The sequence below is a fragment of the Amphibalanus amphitrite genome, unplaced genomic scaffold (genome assembly GCF_019059575.1).
Source record: "Amphibalanus amphitrite isolate SeventyFive unplaced genomic scaffold, NRLGWU_Aamphi_draft 000009F_arrow, whole genome shotgun sequence".
Taxonomy (NCBI): domain Eukaryota; kingdom Metazoa; phylum Arthropoda; class Thecostraca; order Balanomorpha; family Balanidae; genus Amphibalanus; species Amphibalanus amphitrite.
Window position 1 is genome coordinate 306,802 of NW_024881505.1, and position 25,957 is coordinate 332,758.

The 25,957-nt window shown below is 47.3% G+C and overlaps 2 protein-coding genes across 2 annotated transcripts in view; one reads left to right on the top strand and one right to left on the bottom strand.

Moving 5' to 3' along the window:
* LOC122379646 (DNA polymerase theta-like) overlaps positions 1-25,957 on the bottom strand; it is a 143,702-nt gene that overhangs the window by 45,522 nt on the left and 72,223 nt on the right. The window lies entirely within an intron of this gene.
* LOC122379852 lies at positions 15,381-17,120 on the top strand. The gene is made up of 2 exons (XM_043362405.1): positions 15,381-15,936; positions 15,976-17,120. Exons 1-2 carry the CDS (start codon positions 15,403-15,405, stop codon positions 17,047-17,049), a joined length of 1,608 nt encoding a protein of 535 aa, XP_043218340.1. The 5' UTR covers positions 15,381-15,402; the 3' UTR covers positions 17,050-17,120.

Below are 25,957 nucleotides of genomic sequence, written 5' to 3' on the forward strand. Positions count from 1 at the left end.
CTGTAAGATGTCTCTGACATGTCTCGCATGTGCGATGTCGTGGTAGGGAGTGTTGCTCACGGCCCAGTGCTACTTATGAAGCCGTACATCAATAATTGCCAAGTGTAAATTACGTGTAATCAAACTGCAAAACTATCAGCCATGAGTCTGAGCCCGCAAAAAAAAAAAAAAATATCAGCCGATGTCAAATAGGCGCTATCAAATAGTATATTATACAAAGTGCGGACCTGGGCTTAGCTGCATTATCAAATTGCAAACAACGAGAATCCAACTGAGTTCACAAAAACAGCGTGTTGCTATTTTCAGTTTACAATGAAATACAGAAATGCGATCAATGTGCAAATATGCTCGAAGTCGCCATGTTCTAGAAAGTCATACGATCAAACACGTAAGCACACTATGTAAAGAAAAGTACATAATGGCGACCTTATTAGAAACAGGTACAGTGGATCTTATTAGGATCTCCAGACGTAACTAGATGGCGTTGAGCCTTAGTCGAGTCCATGTCAAATTCAAGGAGAGGTCACTACCGAGCTGGGCCCGATGGGGAGGTGGGCGGGGAGGGGGGATGGGGCGGGTGGCGAGGTCACGGTGCGGGTGACCTGTCAAACAGCCCCGGCGAGGTGGGGCACTGCCGTAGGCAAATGGCGCACTCCAGTGTTGTTCCATATCGCGGTGGTGGGCCGGGCGGCCGGTTAGCTTGGCAGCTTGGAAGGAAAGGATAATGAGGCATGGTTTTGCTGTGGCCGGTTCACCTACTGTTACTTATGATGCACCCAGAGAAATGCAAATGTGGCGTTGATAATGCAGCTGGCAATGGAATGCTAGCGAATGCTCCGAGCGCCTAGCTATAAGGATTTAGATTATTTATGTCTCCTGAAATTTTCATTGAATATAATTTAAGCACTAGAGAGATCGTATTCGTTCGCCAGTTTTTTGACCGGCTGGCGTTTCTTGCGTAGAGCGCCCTTGTGCAAATATTAGTAGGTAAAACGCAGGTGATTTTTTTGTTTGCTGGTAAGACGCCGTTAGGGTCAAATCAAGCAGTGGCGGCGGAAAGCCTTTAATGAAGTGGGGGCACTGCCGACTTTTGGTCCCATTCTTTCCATGCAACGCCCATAGGGCTAATGTTAAAATGCCAAAATCAAACGGGGGCACGGTGCCCCGATGCCCCCCCCCCGTTCCGCCACCACATGAAATCAAGTCGCTAAGAGACGATGAGGAAAAGTGGACGAACGCCACATATCTGTGCATGAATTCTCGAGTTATAAAAAGCTTAAAGTTATTTTACGTGTAAGCTAAAAAACAATAAGATCAGTTAATAAAAATATTTGACCCGAAATTAACTTCTGTGTTTGTCTGACCATGATTGCATGTATGACCCCGGTCCAGCCTCGCTCAACTCGGCCCAACCTGGTTCGGCTCCCCTTTTTAAATATAAATTTAGCCCGAACCTTTTGATGGAAGGAATCACAAGGACAGAGTCCCCGCTAAGCTGAGCTTGTTAAGCGTTGAAACCTGCCATCTACCCTCCGATCAAGCAATTCCTGGTCTATTGCAGACTATGGTTTTGAGGTTTAGTCTATGGCAAAATGGTCTATGGTTTAGAGTCCAAATTTTAACGTGCGCACATAGCCGCGCACGGCCGGTCCCCTCGCTGACTTCGCCTGGCAGCGGCAGAGGCGGCGGAAGGTATTTTGGGATGGGGGGGCACACCTGATCCTTCCCGGAACCTAGGGTACCCCCAAATCTAGTTTTCTCACCGGTTTTAGGCCACTTATTTTTCACCCCTTGGCCTTTACAACGAAAAATCGAAACGAAAACATTTGCAAAAAGTGAGATATCCCGTCGCATCTGAGTCAAGGAACTACCTTTTTGGTAACTTGGAATAAACGTTTAAAGCTTTCACACATGAGCTGTCAAATCAGGTATAGAGGGGGATTTTTTTACTTAAATAGGTATTGTCTTCCATTCAGCTTTTCTTTGAGGCCCACGGCCGCTAATATAGGGAGGACAAGCTGCCCCGACGGTTCCTGGCCCTATGAAACTTTGTGGGGGCAGCGCCTGCGCCCCCCACGGCCCCAGAGTTGTGGGGGCAGGCTACCCCCATGCTGCCCCCCGGCTCACGAGTCTATGCCGGCTGGCGTCTGGCAGAGTCGCGGGGAAAGGCCTGTGGCACGCTCAGACGCGCTTCTGTGACGTCCGCATGCCGGGCCACTCGCGTTCCGTCCTACTCTTCCGGTTACCGGTAGCTCGTAGATAGCTGCTTGATTTCTGAGCATTATGTGTGGAGGGCGTTTGGTGGAAATGTATGATATTTAGAGAATGAATATGTGCTTACATGTTGTCACAGTCTTCTGCGTTAGAACGCTCCATAATGAAGGTTGTTTCTGGTTAACATTTCGAAAAGGTAATAAATCTATGAAATTATGTTGGTAGATTTCCGATTTCGATTCCTCCGGTTGGAGGGTCTCAAATACCTACATTACGAGCCCTCCCCCCGCCGAAAAGTTGGAGGGGCTCAGCCCCCGCTAGCCCCTCCAGCCGGTTCCCGGGAACCGCCCCTCTGGTTCCCGCGCCACTGCGGCAAGTCCAGTTCAAATACGTGTAGCACGCTGTGGCTGTCACCGTGACTGTTGTTCGCGTTGAACAACTTGCTTCCTTTAAACCAATGACGTCATTAAAGTTAGCCAATTATTGGCTATTGCAAACCTTTTTGGTTGGTAACACTCGCACTGCAAAATGCTAGCCAATGTGATCAAAATATGTACGACGACATTGACAACAATATCAATCCATTCCAAATTACTCGCTCTATTAACTTAAAAAGGTACTCAGCCAAACTGGCATAAGTTCATGACGTAGTATGGAAGTATTGTGGTACTTCGTCGATAACAATTTGGGGGGGGGGGGCAAAAAGATATGTTTGCACCCCCACCCTGGAAGATGGGGGGGGGGGGGGGCGCCGTGCCCCCGCTGCCCCCCCCCCCCCCCCGCTTCCGCCGCCACTGGGCAGCGGCCTGCCACCAACCACAACCATACCCGTCAGGAGGCTAAAAAACGTCAAGCACACGTCGTGTTTCGAACCCGGACTTTTGCAACCGGGACGTGCGCCTTCACCACATGGCACATGGAGTCCAACTCTCTACCAACCGAGCTACCGGGAGTCCGGGACGGACATTTACCTTGGGGTTTCGCCTCGTGACATTGACAGACGTCAGACACTTTGGCCGAACTTTAGCCGAAACACTGAGCACGCTGCGCAGGGCGATAGGTGCTCGTAGCGTTGAGGTTGGGTAACCTGTGAGCTGAACGCGATGTCGTGAGTTCGAGCCCCACTCCCGGGTCTGGTTTTATCTAGACACAACCAAAACCTTTCCCTCTACTGCAACACAGCTAAGCACGATGACATCTTTCCCCAATATCTTTCCCCGATATCCTCCCCAAAAGTCAAAATTATTGCTTATAAAAGTTCAGCTAAGTTTCATTTTTAGGAAAATATTTTTGGTCATTTGTCTGGAGCCATTTCAACTCTTTTTCTTTTCTGATTCTTTTCGACCCGATAAAACCCACCAAAACTGAACGTGCCAAATGAAAAATATCTAACTCAAATAACAGTTTAGAAAAGCCTCATCATGCATCATGAAAAGCATCATGCAACTATCGACTGAAAAGTTGCATGCTATGAATACGCCCTAGATTTCAATTATCACTGTTCAACATTTTGGCTGGATGGAACTGACGCTGCCTCCATGGCTTGCCCGTTTGTTTGAGATAATGATTCCCTTCAGTCGCGTTCTTGCCGGTTCCACATGAACAGGATACCACCATACCGGAGTGAACGCACCCGCAACCATCATCCCCTCCCCTCAGCCTCGTCGCAGTGGCGGGCGGCCCACTCCCGGCGCTACGCACGCCCCATGCGCCGTGATACCGCGTCACTCCCCCTCCCTCCTTCCCCCACAATGACCGGTGACCTCACTTCCCTCGGGATTTGGACTCGCCCTACCCCGACCGTAGCGCCACGTGGTGGCTCTGGAGATCTTAAATAGACCCACTGTACATAAATGCATCTTATATTAACATAAGCATCTATTACAGCCATTTGTTTGGACGAAATGTTAGCATGCACGAGGGGTTCAGATAATACCTACTGTTTGCGTTTGTGTAAGGCCAGCCGTTGTTATTAAAGAAAAATGTAGGCGGGTATATTAAAGACGTTTTATCCATAAAAGTTACAATGAAAAACAGGGCCAGTAAAGGAGGACGTAATATCCACATGTACATTTGCATAGCGGGTATGCCTGGACTTTAGGATCACCGATCGACATAATAAGGCTCCTTATTTCTGGAATACACGGCAATGAAAGGTCGTTACGCTTAAAGTCAGCCTGGTAAACACATACAATTCATTCTTCAGCACCCAGCTCGATAGAAACACACACATAAATTCCTTCGAATGTTAAATGAAGGGCTAAAACTGAAGAGCTTAGATTGTTTCCATCAAATCAAAGGGCTTTTCAACTTAGGCACGTCACCCTCACGGCCTGAGTGTGGCCATGTTCTCATCCAAGCCAGCTGCCACATCCGTGCGGATAAATTTAACGGCCTCAGCCCAGCGTGCTGAGTGTACATAGTGCCAATAATGCCGTAATTAGCGTGCCACGAAACGCCGCGAGCTACCGAAATATGCTGAACCGGAGCACCAGCAAACATGCCAATATTGCGTAGTAATATGCTTTGTTCCGGTTCAACATAATATTCTTGTCCTAGAATTCTGTGAATTTGTTCGACAATGAACACAAATTACAAGGTTTACTCCTTGGTTAAGATGAGCGAAAACATTGATTGCAAAGGATAATAGCACAAATTCATACGCCTATAGGGGAGAGTGGGGAAAGATGCCCAGGGTTTTACTATGTCATATATTATTCGAAAATGACGATCGGAAAGCAAAAACTTGGAGTTTCAACGGAAGCCGACATCATTTTTCTCCAAAAATATCACACTTTCATGCCTGAAATATGATAACTGTTTTTGCTATTAAGCATTTTCCTGAAGAAGTCAAAGGGGGCATCTTACCCCACAGGGTGGGAAAGACGCCCCTGGCGTTGGGGAAGATGCCCCCTGCACTATAAGTGACATAAATGGGCACGTGAATCGCCTGAACGAATCAGTAGTCCCTTCGAGCCTGCAGTAGACACCAAACGTCATCGTAAGGGCCCTCAAAAGTGGTCGTAAGGGGCTTCAGAGGTCATCGTTAGGGTCATCATAGTCCAGCGCGGCCAAACAAGCTTCCGTGGTGGCGTTCGGAGACCACTGTGGGGCCCTTATAGGTCTTCATGATGCTTGAGGGCCCTCGAGCCCATCGTGGGGACCTCAGATGCCAGCGCGGCCCGTGGAGCCAACGTGGGAGCCCTCAAAGGATGTCGTGAGGGGCCCTGGAGCCAATAATGGGGCCCACAGAGGCCGTCGTGAGGGCTCTCAGAGTCAGATGCCGCCCAAAAAGTCGCTGTGTGGGCCGAGAGACCGGCATGAGGAGCACCCGACCGTATTGGACTCTCATTAGTCTCAGATCGGCTTTTGTCTCTCATCACAAGCATGTAATAAATGATTTGACGGGCTGCTTGAAGGACAGCCTACGGATTTAGGGGGGCGTCTTTCCCCATCAGGACAGGGGGCATCTTACCCCAAGGTACCGAAGTAACATTAAATCAGTACAATTTGTTAGCCATAAAGCTACACCCTGAAACAAACTGTTTGGGACACAGTACACGCATGTTAATGTATCACGACTATAGCAAGGGACGCAAAAATTATCTACCTTCTTTGATATTTACAATGTTTTGACACCAAAATATTTTTCGAAAGCAGCAAATAAAAAACATGCATTCACCAGCCAGCCGTTGCCCAACTGAGCTTCGCAAATTTTTGTGCAGTTAACAAGGCAGGCTTCCGCTTTACGCTAAGAACATTAATTTCCGGGTTCAATTCTTTGTTTCGCCGCTAGAGGGGGTGGGGCGTCTTTCCCACCCTGGGCATCTTACCCCACTCTCCCCTAGAACTGATAAAATATCGCAAAAGAAGTCATACTGTTTAGGGTTCCAACCAGCCAAACACTGCAAACCACTGCCTGACAATCGTCAGATCGGGGTTGTGTCATCAGGTCAGCCGCCCGCCCTATTACTGGGTCACTTGAGTCCTGACTATTTGAACGGGTACTACCTCATGACGGCTCGGCTCGGTCAACAAAAGAGTGAAGACTGCCTAGAGTGGATGCGGGGAGTTAATAAAAATTGATGTCTTTATTGTGCCATTGCAACAGTCAGATACCGTCAACTGCATTCCAGCAAAATGGCTGAGTCTGCAACATGCTCGATAAAAAGTACTTGAAGGGTATTCGACAGGATAATGGTGCACCACCCGAACTGAAAAGAAGGAATTTTCATAGAAACTCAATAAAACTTGCCCTAGCCGTTTTCCATGCAATCGCATTCATCTAAATCTTGGTGCATATAGACAAAGGCATTAAGCTACAATGTACGGCAGCGAACGGAAACATACGACAAAGCAAAGACATCAGCGGCAAAAACAGATGGCATGACCCTCTTCGCCTCGTCCTTGTTTTTACACAATACACATATTATATAAATTCTAAGAAAGACCTGCCACCAGGATATTGCCTTGCCCCCTCGCTGTTCTTACGTAAGCTGTTCATCTACAGGGCACTGTCGCGCTTATTTAATCAACAGTGCAGGTCATGTTTCGTAACTGCTCATCTACTGCTCTAACAGTTGGGCAAATCATTTCTTAATTTGTCTGATATCAGGAACCTGGTACAATAGTGTATCCCTTAATACTTTAATTTCAATTAGGATCCATTAATACTTAACACTGGGAAAAGCTTGAAGGAGTAACTAAAACTCATCCAATGGTAACATAGTTAATATACTATTTGGTCAAAAACCATTTCTGAAAATGTGACTAGCTGCTCATTGACTAAATCACCTTTCATCCACCCAAAAATATATGAAACGTAAAGGAAATGCGTTTCAAACCAATTCATTCTCAAATCCACCACCTTCAGTCCTAGCACGGAGTTGGCAACAAAGCAATCGTGCGCCTATTCTGATCGGACCCGGCCATTCGGGTCGCACTCGAAGGCAAAACGTTCGGCTCGGACTCGGTGCTGGAAGCCTATAAGGAAGCCCAGTCTCCACGACCCGCGTTCCAACCGGCAATTGTAGCTGGCCGAACGGCGCCACGTCCAGCGCTGGGGAACACCGCCGATCAGCAAACGGAGCAAACACGGGCTAAAAGGCGCCAATCCGGCGGCCGCCCTCCCTTCCATAAATCGGCCGGCCGGGCGGCAGCAGCCGGCGCCCGGGCGGGGGCGGGGGCGGGGGCGGGGGCGGGCGCCCAACGTCCCTCGGGTGGATTCAAGGAGCGGCACAATGGTGATGACCCCCACCAGACTCCCGGGATACGGCTAGAATGCCCAGGAGAGACGGCCTCGCACTGTGTGTGGGGCCGTCGCATTGAGCATGGACGTCCCCGGACGGTCGGGGAACGCTGAGGAGAGGAGGGGAGAAGAGAGGCGATATGGAGGGGAGGAGAGCTAAAGAGAGGCGAAAGAAAGTAAATGAGTTAGAGAAAGAGGAGGGGGAGGGAGCAATTTAATGGAAACTTCAGCATCAGAGGCTGTGCGACTCTCGTTCTCTGCAATGGCGGCGGAACATTCGAGCCTCACAAATGACCCGTAGAAATCGGATCGTGACTTCAAAGAAAAAGCAAAACGCTGCTCTCTCGCCCACAGCACAGCTCTGGAGGTCGCCATAAGAGTCCACCCCCGCCCTACCGTTCCGTTGGCCTTCGACTGCGGCAGTCGGGACCCGTGGGCCCGTGCCCTCGTCTAAACCTCGTAGCATGCCGCACCGGGCGGCGTAGGTCGTGTTTTCTCACCAGTTCCTCAGCGCCGGAAACTAACTCGCTATCGGTCGGGTCAGCGGACCGGTTAGCCCAACTTCCGCCCAGGTCATCTCAGTTCCTCTATCATTCAGGCGGGACAATCGCAGCAGCAAGGGCCGGCCATCCCGGGAGAAGTGGACAATGCCAGAAAGTTATCCTAATCAGATCGGCCTGGGAATGAAAACCTTCAGAAGTTGGAACGTTTGGTGTTTTTATCGGACCACTATGATAGCTGCACATCGCGGCAGACCGTGATGTTACTTTGATGTTGCTTATTTTCAGGGGTACTGCAACGAATAGGTTATAATTACAACAATAGCTGTTACTTTGAAAAAAATGCATGCAAATAGTTAGCATTAACCTCGACCTACACAAAAATGGTTAAGAGCTTGTCGCCAAGAAAGTCGCACTCTTACATAGCCTGCCTGCAAAGAGTAAAGCAAAACACACTCAAATGGCATTGCAAAACACATAGGAACTATTCTTAGCATCGGCGGACAGAACTAAAACAGTCAAAGATTAACTGTAACAGCTGCATCTCATGTCGTACCTTTTACGACTTCATTAGCGCCGGCAATCACACGCCGGCGAGGGGATCAGATCGTGTTACCGAGCCTCAGACAAACTGGGCGGTCCGCACAAAGGTCTGGTACGTGTGAGGAAATACTAAATCCATAGCTAGCATACCATGTAGGTATAATAATGCGGGGACGGGTACACATTGATGGGTATGTTTTTTTTAATCAGCCATCAGATGAAGATGAGATACTTCCCGAGAGATACGTCATTGTTGTTAGAGTAGTTAGTCTTACCGGAAAATGAGAAAAGCGATGAAATTATCTTTTGTCGGAAAATTTAAGTTAAAGAAAAAATAAGCACAGAGCCATACAGACTGGTCCCCGCACAATCCTTGCCACAGCACCATGCATATTTGTGCGAAGTGTGCCGAGCCGGGCGGCATCTCAGTCGACGCGGGTTTGCTCTTATCGTGCAGTAACATTGATCCTGAAGAAAGTGGTCAGAGAGACGCTGAGCCCAGATGAAAAAGTGTGCTATAAATCTCCGGAAAAGAACGGCAGCTTATGAAGAAGCCGAAAAGAGCGTGCCAAGGGCCCAAGGCACACGACATGGCAGCGCGAATACCATCTACATGGCGATGCAAAACCTACAAATTTGAGCGAAGTTTCCTGCGCCAACGCAAGAAATATTGACATCAGATGAATTCAACTGATATAATGTTTGAGTTGATAGATAACCATACGCTGGCTAGATAAACTTACCTACTTGGCAATTCGACACATGGCACTGGGCTGAAGCACGTAGAACCCAACATATATCTTTCTTTTCTAATGACGAAGGTTCATATGGAGCATATGTTCAAGATTTTGAACATAAGCGCATCACTAGCTAAAATGTGAAACAAGATGGCTAAATATTGCTAGAGTGACAAACCGTTGAGCCAGCGTTGAACAGCGAAAAAAGAAAATGCTTCCAATATTTCGGCGTTCAGCGGCCAGGCCAAAGAATATCGGCATTGGAAGTTTCAGTTGGGACTGGGAGGCTGCCAGCCGAAGCTAAAGAGCAGACTGAGCGTCGGTGGAAACGTGATCGAGCCCATCCATTTGTTCTGGGAAAGATGCTTAAATATTGGCACAAAGCGCCAGTTACTTAAAAAAAAACTGGCCAAACCCCGATTTTCGCGCGTTTTGTTCGTTCGGCTTAGTAGGTATACGTTTGTCTTAAAATATTACGGATTGTAACTAGAGTTCAAGAGCACCATAACAATCCCCAGCAAAAGTAAAACACAAACGATAAACAAAGCGTTAGCAAAACTTGAATGGCGGCAAGCACGAAAATAGCAATTCCGTCTTTGAGCTATACGGAGTCTTAATTTGTTCGAGCGACTGGAACACCTGACAAAAAGTGCACCATACTATTCCCGGGTACGATTGTTATTAACTTGAGTGAACGACTTTAAATCAGTTTCTAAAATAGGAATGATATGAATTTCAGCGTCAACTAACCACAATCTTACGAAAGGGGGACCTACGCGTAAAAATAGAAAAAGTAAGAAAAACGAAACATATCATGTTAGGCATTCCAACCCACCATTGCTCAAGGCTTTGGTGCACAAACACTGTGTCAGTGTCGGGGAATTTAGATCCCTTCGTTATGAGAGCGTTATGAAATGGACAAACAGTTTTGAGCCTGATGGCAAGATATTTCAATTTTGAGCACCGGAATAGTCGCTATACCTTTTCGTGGCCAGATACCCATCAAGCATAGCAATATACAAGAGCCGATAGAAGCAACATAAAGATTGCATTGCAAGGGAATAATTCTTTTTCGCCTTAGGCGTGTATGTACTGTGCACTTAAGTGTGCATACCTTGAATGCATTGGTACAAAAATGTCTAACAGTGGTCCGTCATGTATGCATGACAGTGGAACATAAGGTCTAGGGAACGGGTCTGGATCCACAATCATTTCATCAGTTCTCAAATTTCAAGCGTTATCAGTTAAATAAATGAGGAAGGATTTTGTGATTGTTAAACTGCAATAATGATATCTCTTATCTCAGTCAAATTCTTCCAATCATAATCACGCCGACCAGGAAAATAAGCGGCCGATAGGTAAGTGCGAAAAATCAAGAGCCAGAGAAGTGCGACACTCGGCACCGCGCCATCCCCGGGGTCGGTTGACTCGGACTCTGTACTCACCGGCCGGTCAGAGTAGGTCCGCGCCGAGACTGGGTAGGTGAGACGACTCGGCGACTCTCTGGCTCGCACCGCGTCGGTTCCGCGCGCCCCCGTCGGCGGGCCGCCCGCGTGCGACTGACGTCGGGCGCGACGCGACCCACCTCGCACGGCCGCCGGCCGCGTCGGCGCCGACCGCGTCGGCGCCGACACGGACCGCGCGGGGAGGGGGGGGGGGGGTCACGGTCCACCGCCCCCGAGGGTCGAGATGACCATCACAGACGAGCCCATACGGGTGTCTCCCGTGTGGTCACCGTGGGAACTTATCGGATATAGATGGTGACGGCTGACAACCAATGGAGCTTTGTCATTGATTGTGTACTCTGAATGGCACATGGGATAAATAGCCTTCCACTGGATCCAGACTATCTATTAGTTTACGCATCGACAATAGGATTCGGCGTATACACTCGTGGACACTGCGTGAACCATGGATGAATAAACTTCATCGGACAATGCGTCATTACTTATAATTTCAATGATTGTGCGATAGCCCAAGTGTATCAATAGCAATTAAGAAGTAGTAGGAAATGCCGCCGGGAAGGAAATGCATTCCCGTCCCGGCGGCGGTGGAGGTCGGACGCTCCGAGCGCGAGGGTCGCCGGCCGTGCCCTGAGGGACAGGTACCGGGCCGGTAGGGTCGCCTAGCCGCGCCAGTTACCGGCCGGCCGCTGGAATAGCCTTGTGGAACACTTGTGTTTGTGTACGCCTGTACCCGTTCGCGGTGGACACAGTGATATTTTCGGCTCGTCTCGGTGTCGATGCGTGAAATGACCACGGACACTGGTGGATCGGAGCTGGACTCCGTGTTCGGTGACGCCGAGGACACTGATCGCTCCGTTCTGATAGGGAGAGGTGGCCGAAAACGTCAGTGTTCTTTCCCAGAGATGATGCAGGCTCTGGATGACGGACACGGACAAAGACGTCAAAAAAAGAGCAAGCGTTCCAGCAGAGAAAAAGACAGCGCAGAAAAAGGTGAGCACTCATGCCGTCTGGACGGCGAGTCCTTAGATGCCGTGAAATCAATTATAGATAAAGGCATCGAAAAGGTGACGAAGCTCATGGAGGAAAAGTTTAGAAGTATGGAGAGACGTATTGAAATCATGGAAGGTGAACTGTTCTTGAAAGATGCCGAAACAAACGTACTGAAGGACAGAGTTAGCTCTCAAGAAGCTACCATTAAGGCTCTACAGGAGCAGCTAGAAGGCATAGATACCAACAGACGAATGAACAGCCTGATACTCAAGAGCGAGGAATTTGGAAAAAGGGAGCGCGATGAAGATATCGAAGGAAAGGTGATATCTGTCCTCAATCGACGCCTCCCTGAGGTACATGTCACCGGCAGCGACATCCAGACCGCTCACAGACTCCAGGGTGACAGCACAGTCATTGTAAAGTTTTTCAAGACCAAGGTTAAGGACGACATTTACGAGAGAAGGATGAAGCAAGCCAGAGTACAAAACCATGGAGATCGACCGGCGGCACCTCTCTATATCAATGAGTCGTTATCAGCTATGAACAAGGAGATCTTCAACGCTCTGCTCGAAGCAAAAAAGCGTAAAAAAATCTACACCGTGTACTCAAGGAGAGGTGCGGTCTTCTGCAAGTTGGACAGCGAGTCTCGAGGTCAGAAGATGGTCAGCATGGACCAGGTGACGTCACTCCTCGGCGGGGCCGCCCGTCCCGACGGCCGGCGTCCGGCGGCGGCTGGCGGGGCCGATGTCGATCGCTCCGGTGCCGCTGCTGCTGCTGATGTTCGTGCCGTCCGCGACGCAAACGACGACGGCGGCGGCGGAGCGCGCGGGGGCCCCCTGGACGCGCGGCTGGCGCCGGCGGCGTGGCGGTCTGGCCGAGTTGACGGCGGCTCCGGTCGGTCGGCTGCCGAGCCCGGCTCGGGCGGCGCGGCCGCGGACGGGCGACGGTGATCTGTCGCGACGGCTCGTCTCCAGTACAGCCTGGCGCGACGTCTGTACCTGGACTAATGCAGGTGACCACGGTTTCGTCGGCAATTACCTGTACAGGTAACAGTACCGCGGGTTGCAGGGGAGGGGTGTGTCGGTGTGTGTATTGCTGGGGGTACTGATATCTCTTGAATTTCCTTGGAATGCAGGCTACATCGCGATGATCGTTCTGACAAGGGTCGCAGTGCTTTACATTGTATGAAAGTTACGGAAACGTTACATAAAATTATGGCGATGTGCTTTACATTTTGCGTTTCTTTTTCGTAAGTGAGATGTAACGTTAGCGTGCCTACGTTTAAATAATGCGTATGCTGATTTTTTTGTTTTTTCGCGCGAAATAAAAACGCCATCTGGCGGCCGGCCGGCGGTGCGGCTGCGGGCGATCGGTGCCGGCTCGTTGGCACAGCGTGCGTACGCTGCGTCCAGTGGGAGGGGGGATGGGAGGGTTCTGCGGGAGCATTACGGGTCAAAACTCAAAATATTATCGAAACAGTATTACATTGCACTCCATCTATAAATTTCACAGATGGAGCGACGATGCGCATGCAGACCGTGGAATGCTAAATTTAGGAAATGTTTGTGTCTCCTAAGCTTAAAATAGCGTCTCTCAACGTAAACGGGCTACGAGGCTGCGCTCAACGAAAAATGCCAAAAAGGCGTAAAATATTTACCTGGTTTAAACAGAAAGCAATAGATATTATTCTTCTTCAAGAAACGCATTCATCAGAATCAGACGCCCAGATGTGGTTAAATCAATGGGGAGGCAGTGGATATTTCGCTCATGGAGAGAAAAACAGCAGAGGCGTGGGAATACTAGCACGACCAAACTCTGGCATCGTTTTTAGCAATGTTTTTAGTGACGATAATGGTCGCTACATTATCCTCAACGCCGAATTCAATGGTGCTAGGATGACGATAGGGAACGTTTATGCGCCAAATCACGATAACCCAAGCATGCTAGAAGATTTTTGCGCAAAACTAAATGATTACGACGATAGCACGATTGTTGTAGGAGGTGACTTTAATTTCTGCTTCGACTTGGGAAAAGATAGACGAAGTTCAGCAAGGATTGTAGCAAATAATAATAGAAACAAAGAAGTCATCCTAAGCCTGATGTCTGAAAAGAACTTAATCGATATTTGGCGTGAAATCAATCCAGTAAAGGAGGAGTACACCTTTATCCGAAATAACCCGACTAGTAGATCACGCATAGATTTTTTCCTCGTGAGCGAAACTTTAATGTACAGTGAAAAGAGGCCAAGCGCAAAGATTGTAGACGGATACCTAACAGATCACAAGTTAATTACTTTGTCGATAAATATTTCCAATGTTGACATAGGAAAAGGATATTGGAAATTTAATAATGATCTTTTGAAAGACGATCAATTTGTATCATTGATCCAAAACAGAATACCTGAAGTAATTAGTTCAAACGAACAAAGTGCCTCCTCCAGTACAATATTGCTGGAGACGACGCTTTGTGTTGTAAGGGGAGAAATCATAAAGTACGTTGCAACCAAGAAACGAATTTGTTTGAACGAACTCAAAGAAATTGAAATGAAAATAAACGAAAAGCAAGGTGATAATGCGTTGAATGGCGAGTGTGACGAACTGCGAAGGAAGAGAGATGAAATTATTTCTGATCAAACAGAAAAAGGAATATTTTGGAATAAAGTGCGCTGGAGGGCATTCGCAGAGAAGGGTTCAAAATATTTCCACGGCATAACTAAGCGAAATTTCCCCAAAAACATTACGAGAGAAATGTATATAAATGAGGGCAACCAGAGTACCATTACTAACAAAACCGAGGAAATGTTGGAGGAAGGAAAAAGGTACTTCGAAACGCTATTTGAACGCCGTATTGGGAATGAGTCACGAATTGACTTTACAGAAGGGTTAAGTCAAGTAACACAACATGATAGACAAACATGCGATGCAGACATTACGATGGAAGAGCTGACCCGAACAGTTTTTTCATTAAAAAATAATACCTCTCCTGGGCCATCAGGATACACTGGAGAATTTTACAAAGTATTTTGGTCAGAGCTGAAAACATTAGTATTCGCTACATGTAAAGAAATTTTTAGTTCCGGAGTAATGCCGTCAAATCTTAAGAAGAGTGTCACAGTTTTGATACCCAAAAAGAACAAAGATCCAAGAAGAATCGAAAACTTAAGGCCTATTAGTCTCCTGAATACATTTTACAAAATCATAACAAAGTTGCTAGCCACAAGACTAGCGAATGCTGCACCGAACATAATAAATGTAGATCAGACTGGATTCCTGAAAGGGAGATACATAGGTGAAAACATTCGATTAATACTTGACGTCATGCAGGCATGTAAAAACAAAAATATTCCTGCAATCCTACTAGCATGTGACCAAGAAAAGGCTTACGATAGCGTTGATTGGTCTTACATGAAAAAGACATTGAAACGATTTGGGTTTGGAAGAGACTTTTGTAGATGGATTGATATTATTTACAATGGTGGGCAGGATACATCATGTCAGGCAAATGTGCAAATAAACGGTAAATTGTCAAGCCCGTATAAAATTGAGCGAGGCCTTAGACAGGGATGCCCTTTGAGTTGTCTCTTATTTATCATATGCTTTGAACCACTTCTAGAGAGAATTCGTAAAGAAAATGCAATTAAAGGACTGACAATTAACGAAGCAAATGTTAAAGTATCTAGCTACGCTGACGACTTAACGATTATCATGGATGGATCTGAGCTATCTCTAAATAAATGTATGGATACCTTTGAGGACTTCGAAACAGCATCTGGGCTGAAATTGAACCGGCATAAGTCACAAGCTCTATGGTTGGGTAGGAACGGGCATTTAAGAAAGCCGATTTGCACGCAATTTAATATCCAGTGGCCAACGACACCCATTAATGTATTGGGCGTGAAGGTATCTAACAACCCGAATATTAACATTTCAGAAATAAATTATAATGAGAAATTTGTCATAATGAAGGATAAACTAGCGCCATGGATAGGTCGCGGTCTTACTCCATACGGGCGCGTTCACCTTTTGAAAACCGAATTGATATCTCAGCTGGTGTATGTTATGACAGTGCTTCCAGCTCCTCCAAAACCATTTATAAAAGAAGTAGAAAAGCTCATGTTCAAATTCATATGGGGCGGAAAGAAAGATAAAGTCAAACGTATGACATTAAAAAGTAAATATAAAGGTGGCGGCCTAAAGGTGCCAGACTTAGCACTTCAGGCACAGAGTTTAAAGGTTACCTGGATAAAAAGACTCCTAGATAAAAGCCACGATGCTAAGTGGAAGGGCCTGGTGACCCCAATGCTTTTTCTAAATGACGACATAACGCTGTTTCACTGCAATACAAATGCAAAGTACATAAAAAACACGGTAAAGAATACTTTTTGGGAGGAAACGTGCATTGCATGGAATAACATTAACGGAGCTAATCTTAGTGCCACAGATCAATTGCAAAATAGCATATTATGGGCGAACAAAGATTTGAACATAGAAAGCAATGCCAATATCAACAGGAAACATTTAATAGAAAAAGGTATCATTAGACTAGCAGATATATGTAACTTACGAAAGAAAGAATTAATGACAGTTAATGAAATTTCACAAAAATTTGGTGTGCACCCAATGGTTTCAGCGGCAATAAAAAACGCAGTGCCAACCGCTTGGAGCAATAAAATACGAAACCTTCAGAGAAGTGTCAATGCAACATCTATAGAACAGTTGCAAAATTCATCTAAACCAGCAAGATGGGCATACTCCAAGTTATTAGAACAAGTATTAGATACTACTCGGGGTGAAAAATCGCACACAAAGTGGGAAGCAGAGCTTGAAGGTGGAAGGCGGCTGAATTGGCCTGCTATTTACGCACGATTGCATTACGCTGTTGAAGATGTTAATCTAAAATGGTTGAATTACAGATGCATAAAAAGAATTTTACCAACAAACAAACTTCTTTTTACTTGTAACATCAAAGATACGGATCGATGTACGTACTGTCACCAGGTGGAAACAATTGGACATTTATTCTGGCATTGCCACCGAGTAAGGGCTTTTTGGAGCAGTATTGGTGAGTTATTTAACGAGCGCAATATTACATACAAAGTCGTAGTCACCGGTTTTGAGCACAACGATTCCGCGGTCTGCAAGCGCATCAATACTATTCTTTCATTGGGAAAACAGTTTATATGGTATAAGAGGGAATGCAATAGTCACTTATCTGAGCCCACATTCGTCACTTACCTGTACAACTATCTTAAAGTAGAAAGGTATGCTTATAAAATAAATGATCGAGAAACGAAATTCAACGATACCTGGGGCTCGCTGTTTTGCGCTTTAGCGGAGCGTGTAGAAAGGTAACCGCCTTAGAATATGAAACAAGCACTTTGTGACTAATTATTGTTGTGTGTCACGATGTTTGCGTAGTGCAACATGATGTGTACAGTTTTTTTTTTCTACGATGGGAAGGGGGAAGGGGCAAATGTCAGGTGTCGATGATACACAATGTTAAAATGACTGTCCCTTGTATGTATGCATATGGTGTTTGTTATATAAAGTGTTAGTGGAAAACGATGTGCGCGCTACAAGCCCCCGCCCCCATGACCCATCCGGGCCAACCCGGGACTGGCCCCTCCTGTGAGGGGCCGGTCGGCCGGCCGGGCGTGCGGAGCGCCGACCTAGACGGGTCGACGCTTCGCTCGCCCGGTCGGTGGCTAGGGGGCACCGCCCGGGGCTGCTTGCCGGGCGGTGCGGGCGGGGGCTGGCGGCCCGCCTGGAGCGCCGGGGAGGTAGCCATCAGATCTCCCCGGCTGGGGAGGTATCCCACAGCTCTCCCCGGGGCCGGGACGGCATATGTCACGGATTGACACCGTCCCGGCCTGGCCAGGCGGGTCGCCGATGGGAGCACAAAAATGTTTTATGCTTATTTTTGTTTGTGTTTTATGTGAATTGTGTTAATAAAATGTATGAAAAAAAAAAAAAAAAGTAGTAGGAAATGATCGAAGGAGAAAATTCATAATTAACTAATGCATCGGTTAATGCAATTAAAGAAAAATTTTACATATAAGCTTCAAGTGCTTCTATCATAAGCTCTGCTTTTATTTCAGACACTCCCTCAAGAAACCCATCTGAATCACGCATACGGCGGATCCATCAGCACAAATGAAACGCTCCACTCCCTAATTAATTAAAGGTAGTGTGCCAGCTTTCCTGGACCGTATGGAGTTAATGGCCCAGATAAGGAGAACCGGATTTTTAGAACTTATCCATACCTTCAAAACTCATGGAAACGTCTTAAATTCTTCAAATTTTGAGTACCCCAGTGCGAAATTCGCCCCGACGGGTTGTCGGTCGTACCCCAACCACATTTCACACCACTATGAACAATAAATGCACACACTGAAATCGCTATTACCGATATGCTCATCCAATCAAGTTTCGATAAACCCGTTCATCATCATCTCCTGCGGTTTCGAACACGCCTGTTAGGTGGTGCGGTAGACCGCGCCCAAAGCCAGGGCCCCGGTAACGTGAGGTAGCCGAGTCGGGGCAGCGTGCGCTGACCCAAGCCGGGGCCGCGCGTCCTCCCGGTGTCATGTGATAGCCCGGGGGGGATGCGGTAGACCGCGCCCAAAGCTGCGGCCCCGGCTTGGGTCAGCGCACGTTGCACCGACTCGGCTACCTCACGTTACCGGGGCCCTGGCTTTGGGCGCGGCTTCTGCTCATACTTTGTGGTGCGGTGGTGGTGCGTCGGGCCGCGCGCTCTGACTTCGGCCAAGAAAAATGCGTCAGCTGATCATTGTCATTTCTGCCACTTGCGTGTGGTGAAATGGGGTCATAACTTAAGAGACGGCTTTTTCATATCAATTATTTTACATAAAATCATATTTCAAACCATAAATAATGTTCGACAGCCAAATAAAAGAAACAATACCAATACAGGCTTACAGTTTAAGGCTCGACATTGTGTTGTCTACGATTAGACAGCTGATCACTCATTCCCGTACGTCGTAACTCTATAATGACCTTTGCTTATTGTCACATGTGCGCCGCATTCGCGATTGTTGCCGACGCCTGTTTGCAGCTCAGCCCACTACAGTTGTTATACATATCGAAAAACCGATAAACTTTTAGGCGAAAAAGGCACTATTCCAGGCCCATTTTTGATTTTTGTTGCGATATTAGGTAAAAACAGAAGCTTCTTTTCCTAGGAAAAATAAAATGGGAAATCTTTCAAAGGTGGCACACTACCTTTAACAATTTGACGCACATTTGGAGAGATCCGCGTGTAATATACCAGAGGGCAGCCAATGCGATCGTAATTCCGTGATCCATAGTAAGCCGGCGTGTACTGACGGTGACGCAGACCCCTTGATCCATTCCAGTGAAGCGCCTGATAAAGCGATATGGGGACATCGTGACACGCGCGGGTCAAATAATAGCCCGGCGTACGGCTCGCTAATGCGACTCGTTTCTCATCAATGTAACTACATTACTAAATGTACAGTAACATGCGAGCATTACTCACATGGACTTTTCAGAACAAAATAACAGACAGAGCCTGGGCGCCGAAAGCATTCGGTTACATGAATGACTAACCAGGTCAGGCAGTGTTATGTTCGCATGCGTGGTATTCAATTAGCCCGTGACGCACATTTTCTCATACTTGTCCACCCCTATCCTCTCGGACAGAAGTCTGAATGTTCAATTTACCATCCCAGGAATCAACGACTAGCCGTGAGAGGACAAAGGATATTTCCGAGCACAAATTACTTGACTAGACTAGCCACCTTAACGGCGGAGACGGTAAGGTATGTTGACGGATCGGGTAGGGACGCACGGCGAAGTGAGGGGAGAGGGGGAACAATGGGAGGGGGCGGTGTGGTTCTCTCGAGAGAACTCGTCAGCGGGGGATCGACCTTACATCAGCCAACTACGTGAACGTGATTACCGTGCAGACCGGACCGAGGACGTCAATGTATGACATAACTGCAACTGTATGGTACTGAATATAGGGTTAAGGTAAAGAATACCATCAATAATAATACAATTGTTATTTCTTTGAGGTGATAAGATAAGAGAAATACTCTTATCAGTTATCACGTTTATCGTAACGAATAACGATGATGCAAAAATAAAAACGTGTGAAAACCTCAGTGATATGAAGATCACATAAGCAGCATTTTTTCAATTCATAGCGAAACAATTTTTTAGCATTAACGATCTTTAGGTCATCAATATCATTATGCCACTACTTTTAATAAACGTAAGTAGCAACCAAAATTTACCACATACGACTGTTTTGATGGACGTCAATGTTCAAGTGAAGTGCTGGTGCAGTGGTAGTGGCAACTAACTAAAATGGCACGACCCTACGCATGATTGGGGCGATGAAGCTAGTTTGGCCGATGAATTTCCATAATCACTATTGTTCCACGAAGTGGCAATACAAGTGATGTATTTGCATCTACACGTATCATTCAGAAGTTTTCGTTGAAATTGGGGCTCTCCCAAAAGCACAGGGCTGTCCATCAGCTCAATGACGATCAAATGCACACAAGGGGCACTCAACCGAATCCGTATTTCGTTTTTATCCTCATCTGTAGGCGATTACCAGTAAAAGTGTGGGTGTTGATCCAATAGCGTAGATATCCTAGAATACATGAGCCCATCAGACAGCCGTGCCGGTATCACGATTAAATCCACGCCGGGCAGGCGGACCGTCTCGTGAGCGACTGCTCCGATTTGGACCCGCCATGGACTGCCTGCAAAGAGCCGATAAGTGAATATTAGGGGCCGATTGAATCGGTGGCGCTCGTTAATTGCGCCGCCGGATGCGGTGCCGACGGGGGCAGGCGCCGAGCGCGGCCGGCCATCGATAACCAAGAGTCCAACGATTGGTTGGAGCGGATGTGGCCGAGCTGGCCGGGAGTCTCCAGCTCCGCCGACGGCGGCGGGGGAGGAGGGGTTCGGACTGCGGGGGGCGGCGGCGACCTGAGTCCGTCCCAATCCGTCCTCATATGTGGGATAGTTGGCGCCGGGTAGCAACATACACCTCACAAGCTATTCTGCCTTTTTTTCTCAAAATTTCGCTCCTGCTCCATTATGATTATTTTCCATAGTTTGCGAGAAACCAGCAACGTCATCAATACATGCATGTCCTTGCTGTGCGGATGTTTTGTCTTCGCGTGCGTCTGTTCCAATAAATCAGACAAACTTTTCCACTTACTCACGCAGCCTGTAGTGGTTTGCCGAAGTTACTATACCTAAGTTACCAAAAAGGCAGGTCACGAACAACGTGACCACTCCACTCCTGTTGCAGAAACTGCTCCGTATAAAACATAGATGAACGAAGCCAACAGGGCAGTTCTGGCCACAGTACTTGGACACTCAAGGCCAATTAAATTCACCTAGTCCTCTGCACATAAATTTAGAGGCCGGAATATTCGAATATTCAAAGGCGTTTTGAGTTATCGAATGCAAAATCTTAAAACATCCGCATTCTTTTTCTTCCTCAATCTGCAAGAAATGCCTGTCAGCATCGTAAACCAGATCCGTCTGGGAGGAGCGATGCCGCCGCTCCATGAACGAACCACTACCAAATAGTCGGGTATCGCATTCGCAGTAGACGCAAACCTCGCCGAAAAGAACTTCAAGGCCGGCGTTGTCGGGTGCTAGTACGCTGCTCGCATCCAGGAGTAGGCTGCTCTCAATATGCCGCATCATCGATCAGCTTCGGCGCAGCGTCGGCAGTGACGATGATGGAATAGATAGCCTCCGCAGTCTCCCAGGATGCCCGCCTTTTGCTATTATGCTAGACACTTTCATCCAGACAAGGCGCCAGGTTTCCCCGATGATTTCGAACCAATATGCGCCGCCGTAAACGCGTGAGCCTCCCGATACCGCGGCGTGGCAGAGCGCTCAGGCTGATAGAGGTTGACTGTGATGGAGGGATCGTACAAAATCGGCGAAGGTGCATGCATAGAAATACTAAACATAGAAAGGATAAAAAGGACGGCCAAGACGCTAGGGCTAGAGATGGTACTGTACCAATTAGTTGTGCTGGTGAGTCATATTAAAAAAAACGCGTCACAAGATCAAAGCCTAGTATGCTCCCGGTTTAGACCTAATCAAAGGTACACGTAAATTCATGTTCTGTCTCAAAAAGTCAACCACAAACCATTAGTAAAGTCAATAAAATAAAAGCATCATTCACCAGCCATACAATACGCCCGCCATTACCTATTCCAGTTACTTATCTAGGCTACTTCTCATCGGAATGTATCCTACCATAAACACACAGGCATTCGCAATAATCATTCCCGCATGCCAGTATGACAGTACCAATGAAGGACGAGCAGGCTAAGCCAAAAATACTCCCAACCCTACCGCTTGGTATTCGTGCTATTTCAATATTTTCTGTCGGCCGCTCCGGGCTGCTGCTGGTAGCCCGTTAGATGCCGCAGTCTCTCATGGCTCAGCGCCATTGGACCAGGGTCTACCGTTCGGTAGAGCTGCTGCTCTGCGACCGAGCCAGCGCTCTGCGACCCGTCGGCCGGCGGTCAGCCTTCGTGACACGGTCCGGCCCGGGTCCCCAGAGGTTATAGGACAGACAGGGGGTGGGCAGAGCAACAGGCGGGATGATAGACAGACAGGAGACGCGACGACAGTGACTAAATGGTGGCAACGAGAAACATAAATCAATCATCATGTCCTGTCAGCGAATAACAATGGTGACAACGGTTTAAAACTAAATTAAATTCGTGGCAAATAAATAGCAATGGGGCTCGCAGAAGACATTCAAGAAGACAGATGTAATGGGTCCATCTGCAGCCGTCTGGGCGGCGCTAAGGGTCCCGGCCGCTGCTGTCTCTGTCTCCTGGCAGCAGGGAATCTCTGCGAACACGGCAGCTCATTCGGTGAAGTCGGGCGGACGGTGAGCGGTGCTCTCGAATCACCAGCGGCCGTAAGCCGGACACTGGGCCGCTTATGAACCGTCAGCCATCAGCCAGTTTCAGCCAGTACGCACTGTTCGTCACGGGGCAGCGAGCATCCTAGAAGCCGCCGGCAGTTATTGCCACTGGAGCAGGCAACAAGAGGATGGGAATTGGCCCGGAGCCGGACGCGGTACCTACTGAAGAAGTCGACACATCTGTTACCCCGTTTACATGAGTCATTCAGCCTAAACGGAAATATCCGATTAGCCAGGGAACGGAAAAATGCGTTTCGGTGGCCCCGTTTACATGAGCCTTATCGGAAAAATCCGTTCCGGAACGGATAATTCCCTTTACGCCGGCAGCCCGAAAAATACGGATATTTTGCGCATTTTTACATGTCTGGCGCAGCTCCTATCAAGCATTATTTGTGCTTGTTTTAGGCTTAATTTACTTGATTCCTTAAAGTTTTGTATGTAGATTTGTAAATAATCATGGCACAAGCCATTATTTTACTTGTGTGCTGTAAAAGAAGTGTGATTAACTGTCAGAAAACAAGAAAACAATTGAGGTCTTGGACAACATTGAAGAGCACATCTATATTGAAAGTCTTTTTGGTTTCAGAAAAAGGCTAAGACAGCTCATAATAGTCATAGCTCATCATGATGGACCTCCAGTAAGTTGACAAAATGAAAATGCATGAAAGGATGTGCAGGATGGTGCCACACTTCAGAAAACATTGGTATGGAAGTGGGTGGTGCGGGATTGTGTATATGTTACAGGGAGTATGCGATTTCAGTTAGTTTGCAACGACCCTAGGGTGGTTGTAACCTCCCTGAACGATCAGTTTGTTTGCAACGACCCTAGGGACGTTACAAAATAACTGCTCGTTCCGGGACGTTGTAACGAAACTAGGGTCGTTGCAACCTCCCTAGTTAGTATGCAACGAACCTAGGGTTGTTACAAAATAACTAGGGAGTGGGAGTTTAAGAATTCATCGAATCTTGTTTCACAGGAGGGCCGTCAACAATCTTGTCCAATGAAAATATTGTTCAGTCTAGTTCAGTTTAAAATAAAAGAACAAAATTTGAACATTCAGCTCAGGAGTATATGTGGTGCCCGGGACAAAGCACGTAACTGTGATAATTTTGGCTGCATTATATCGCTGGTGGTTTAGGTACACCTGCTATAAATAGGTGGTGCGGGTGGGACCCCTACTACTTGATCCAAACTTACCCTACTCAGCCTAGCTTAATCCTCGCCCCGCCCCCCCCCCCACGTTTTTTTTTTCGCGATAGCTCCGAACACGCCAGCAACAGAGCTGAAACTAGGGTACCCATGATATTTGATTAAAGCCGGATCTTGTGACACCAACCAGATTTTCAGGTCAGGTCAGGTTACTGAACTATGACGTCATAAGTGGACGGTCCTCAGATACCGCAACTTCGCAACGCCCTCAGTCCCAGAGAAGCTTTTACAGGGGGATGAAACTTACAGTACGTGCATCTTCTAGAAGTCTCACAACTTGTAAGTACCTCTAGGATTTTTCCTAAAGATCACGAGAGGTCAGGTCGGTCACGTGACCTCACCACTATAAGTCAATTGAGAAAAATGAAAACTGCTATTCTGGCGCCGGGAACGATCTCAAACTATCGAAAGTACACGGATCGTAATTTCATGCACTCCTTGCAAGGTTAGATGCTTCAATTTTGCATTGTTGACGTTGCGTGACGTCATTTATGACGTCACTAGGGTCATACGAGCTTTTAGTCAATAACTCCCGATCAAACTGAGATAGCGAGTCGGTCAAGCCACCACCAATGGACTGAGGAAGACGTGCCGAATCGAATAATATGCAACATGACCTCCTTTGACCAATGTCGCGACCTAGGGGTCTCTGACTTGACCTTGACCCGAGGTCAACACCTCAAGTTGACCTCACCCGAACAAAAAGTATACCATTCGACGCGCCTGAGCAAGGCGAGCACGTTGATGCTAAAATCGCGCTCTGCGACTGTTTTTTTAAGAAGTTATTAATAAAAAACCGAATCCGTGTCTTGGGTCACAATTGACCTGACCTCAGAGGTCACCGGTTGACCTGAGACCTTAAAATCGGGTGCTAGTTGCTGTGTCTCCTAACGGCACACACGCTCGTTTTTCTGCGACGCTCTAGCTCCATCAGGGGCGAAAACCGACGAGGGGGTCGTACCAACCCTCCGCCCGGCCGGCGCGTATGTAGAAAACCAACAGGTCCTGCGGGGTTAACTCTCGCCCTTATTTGTGTTTTGCTAGCCGCAAACGCACAGGGCGGGGCTAAGTTATTGGTTGACCTTCCAGGTCAGGTCAGTGACTTAAAAGTCGGGAAAATCGGGACCTGTCAAAACTTTGGAGAGTTAGGTTGTTACGGTTTTTTTCGGGGCGCCGATCACGAATTTCATGTTAGCTTCGACCATCGACGATGTCTTGATGTTTTTAGGCCAGGTCGGGTCAGGTCAGGTCAGGTCAACCAGAAGGCGTTTTGCTAGCTGTCCATAGTAGAAGTCAACCACCACTGACAGCCTCGTGACGTGGCACGAAGGCGCCAAGATTACTTCGTAAATGTTCAAATGGGGCTAAATTCGAAATCAGCTCCAAAAACTAGCCTAAAAATATCTGAACCCAGAAGAAGTGAAGTAAGGTCATCAAAGGTCAATGACCCTGACCTGACCTTCACGTGACCTTGACACCCACCATAATGCATGGGACCACCATCATTTCACATGTTTGAACGTTTACAATCACAGAAAGACTGGAAACGAGCGGATAATAGCCGTTTTTACGAAGGGCTTCATCTAATTTGAACAAATCTGCACAAAATTTATACCTACTTGATGGCCGTCGTGAAATACTCCTGAGCTGAATGTTCAAATTTTGTTCTCCTTTTCTTTTTAAATCAACTAGATTGAACAAGATTTTCATTGGACAAGATTGTTGACGGCCTTCCTGTGAAACGAGACTCGATGAATTCTTAAACTCCCTAGTTATTTTGTAACAACCCTAGGTTCGTTGCATACTAACTAGGGAGGTTGCAACGACCCTAGTTTCGTTACAACGTCCCGGAACGAGCAGTTATTTTGTAACGTCCCTAGGGTCGTTGCAAACAAACTGATCGTTCAGGGAGGTTACAACCACCCTAGGGTCGTTGCAAACTAACTGAAATCGCATACTCCCTGTAACATATACATTTTTGGTTGACACATTTGAAGCACTTGAATATTCCAGCATTTTATTTTCATTTTTTGCTTTTAGCTGCTCAGTTCTTCAAAGACAGGGGTCAGATCAGCACTAGGTGAATT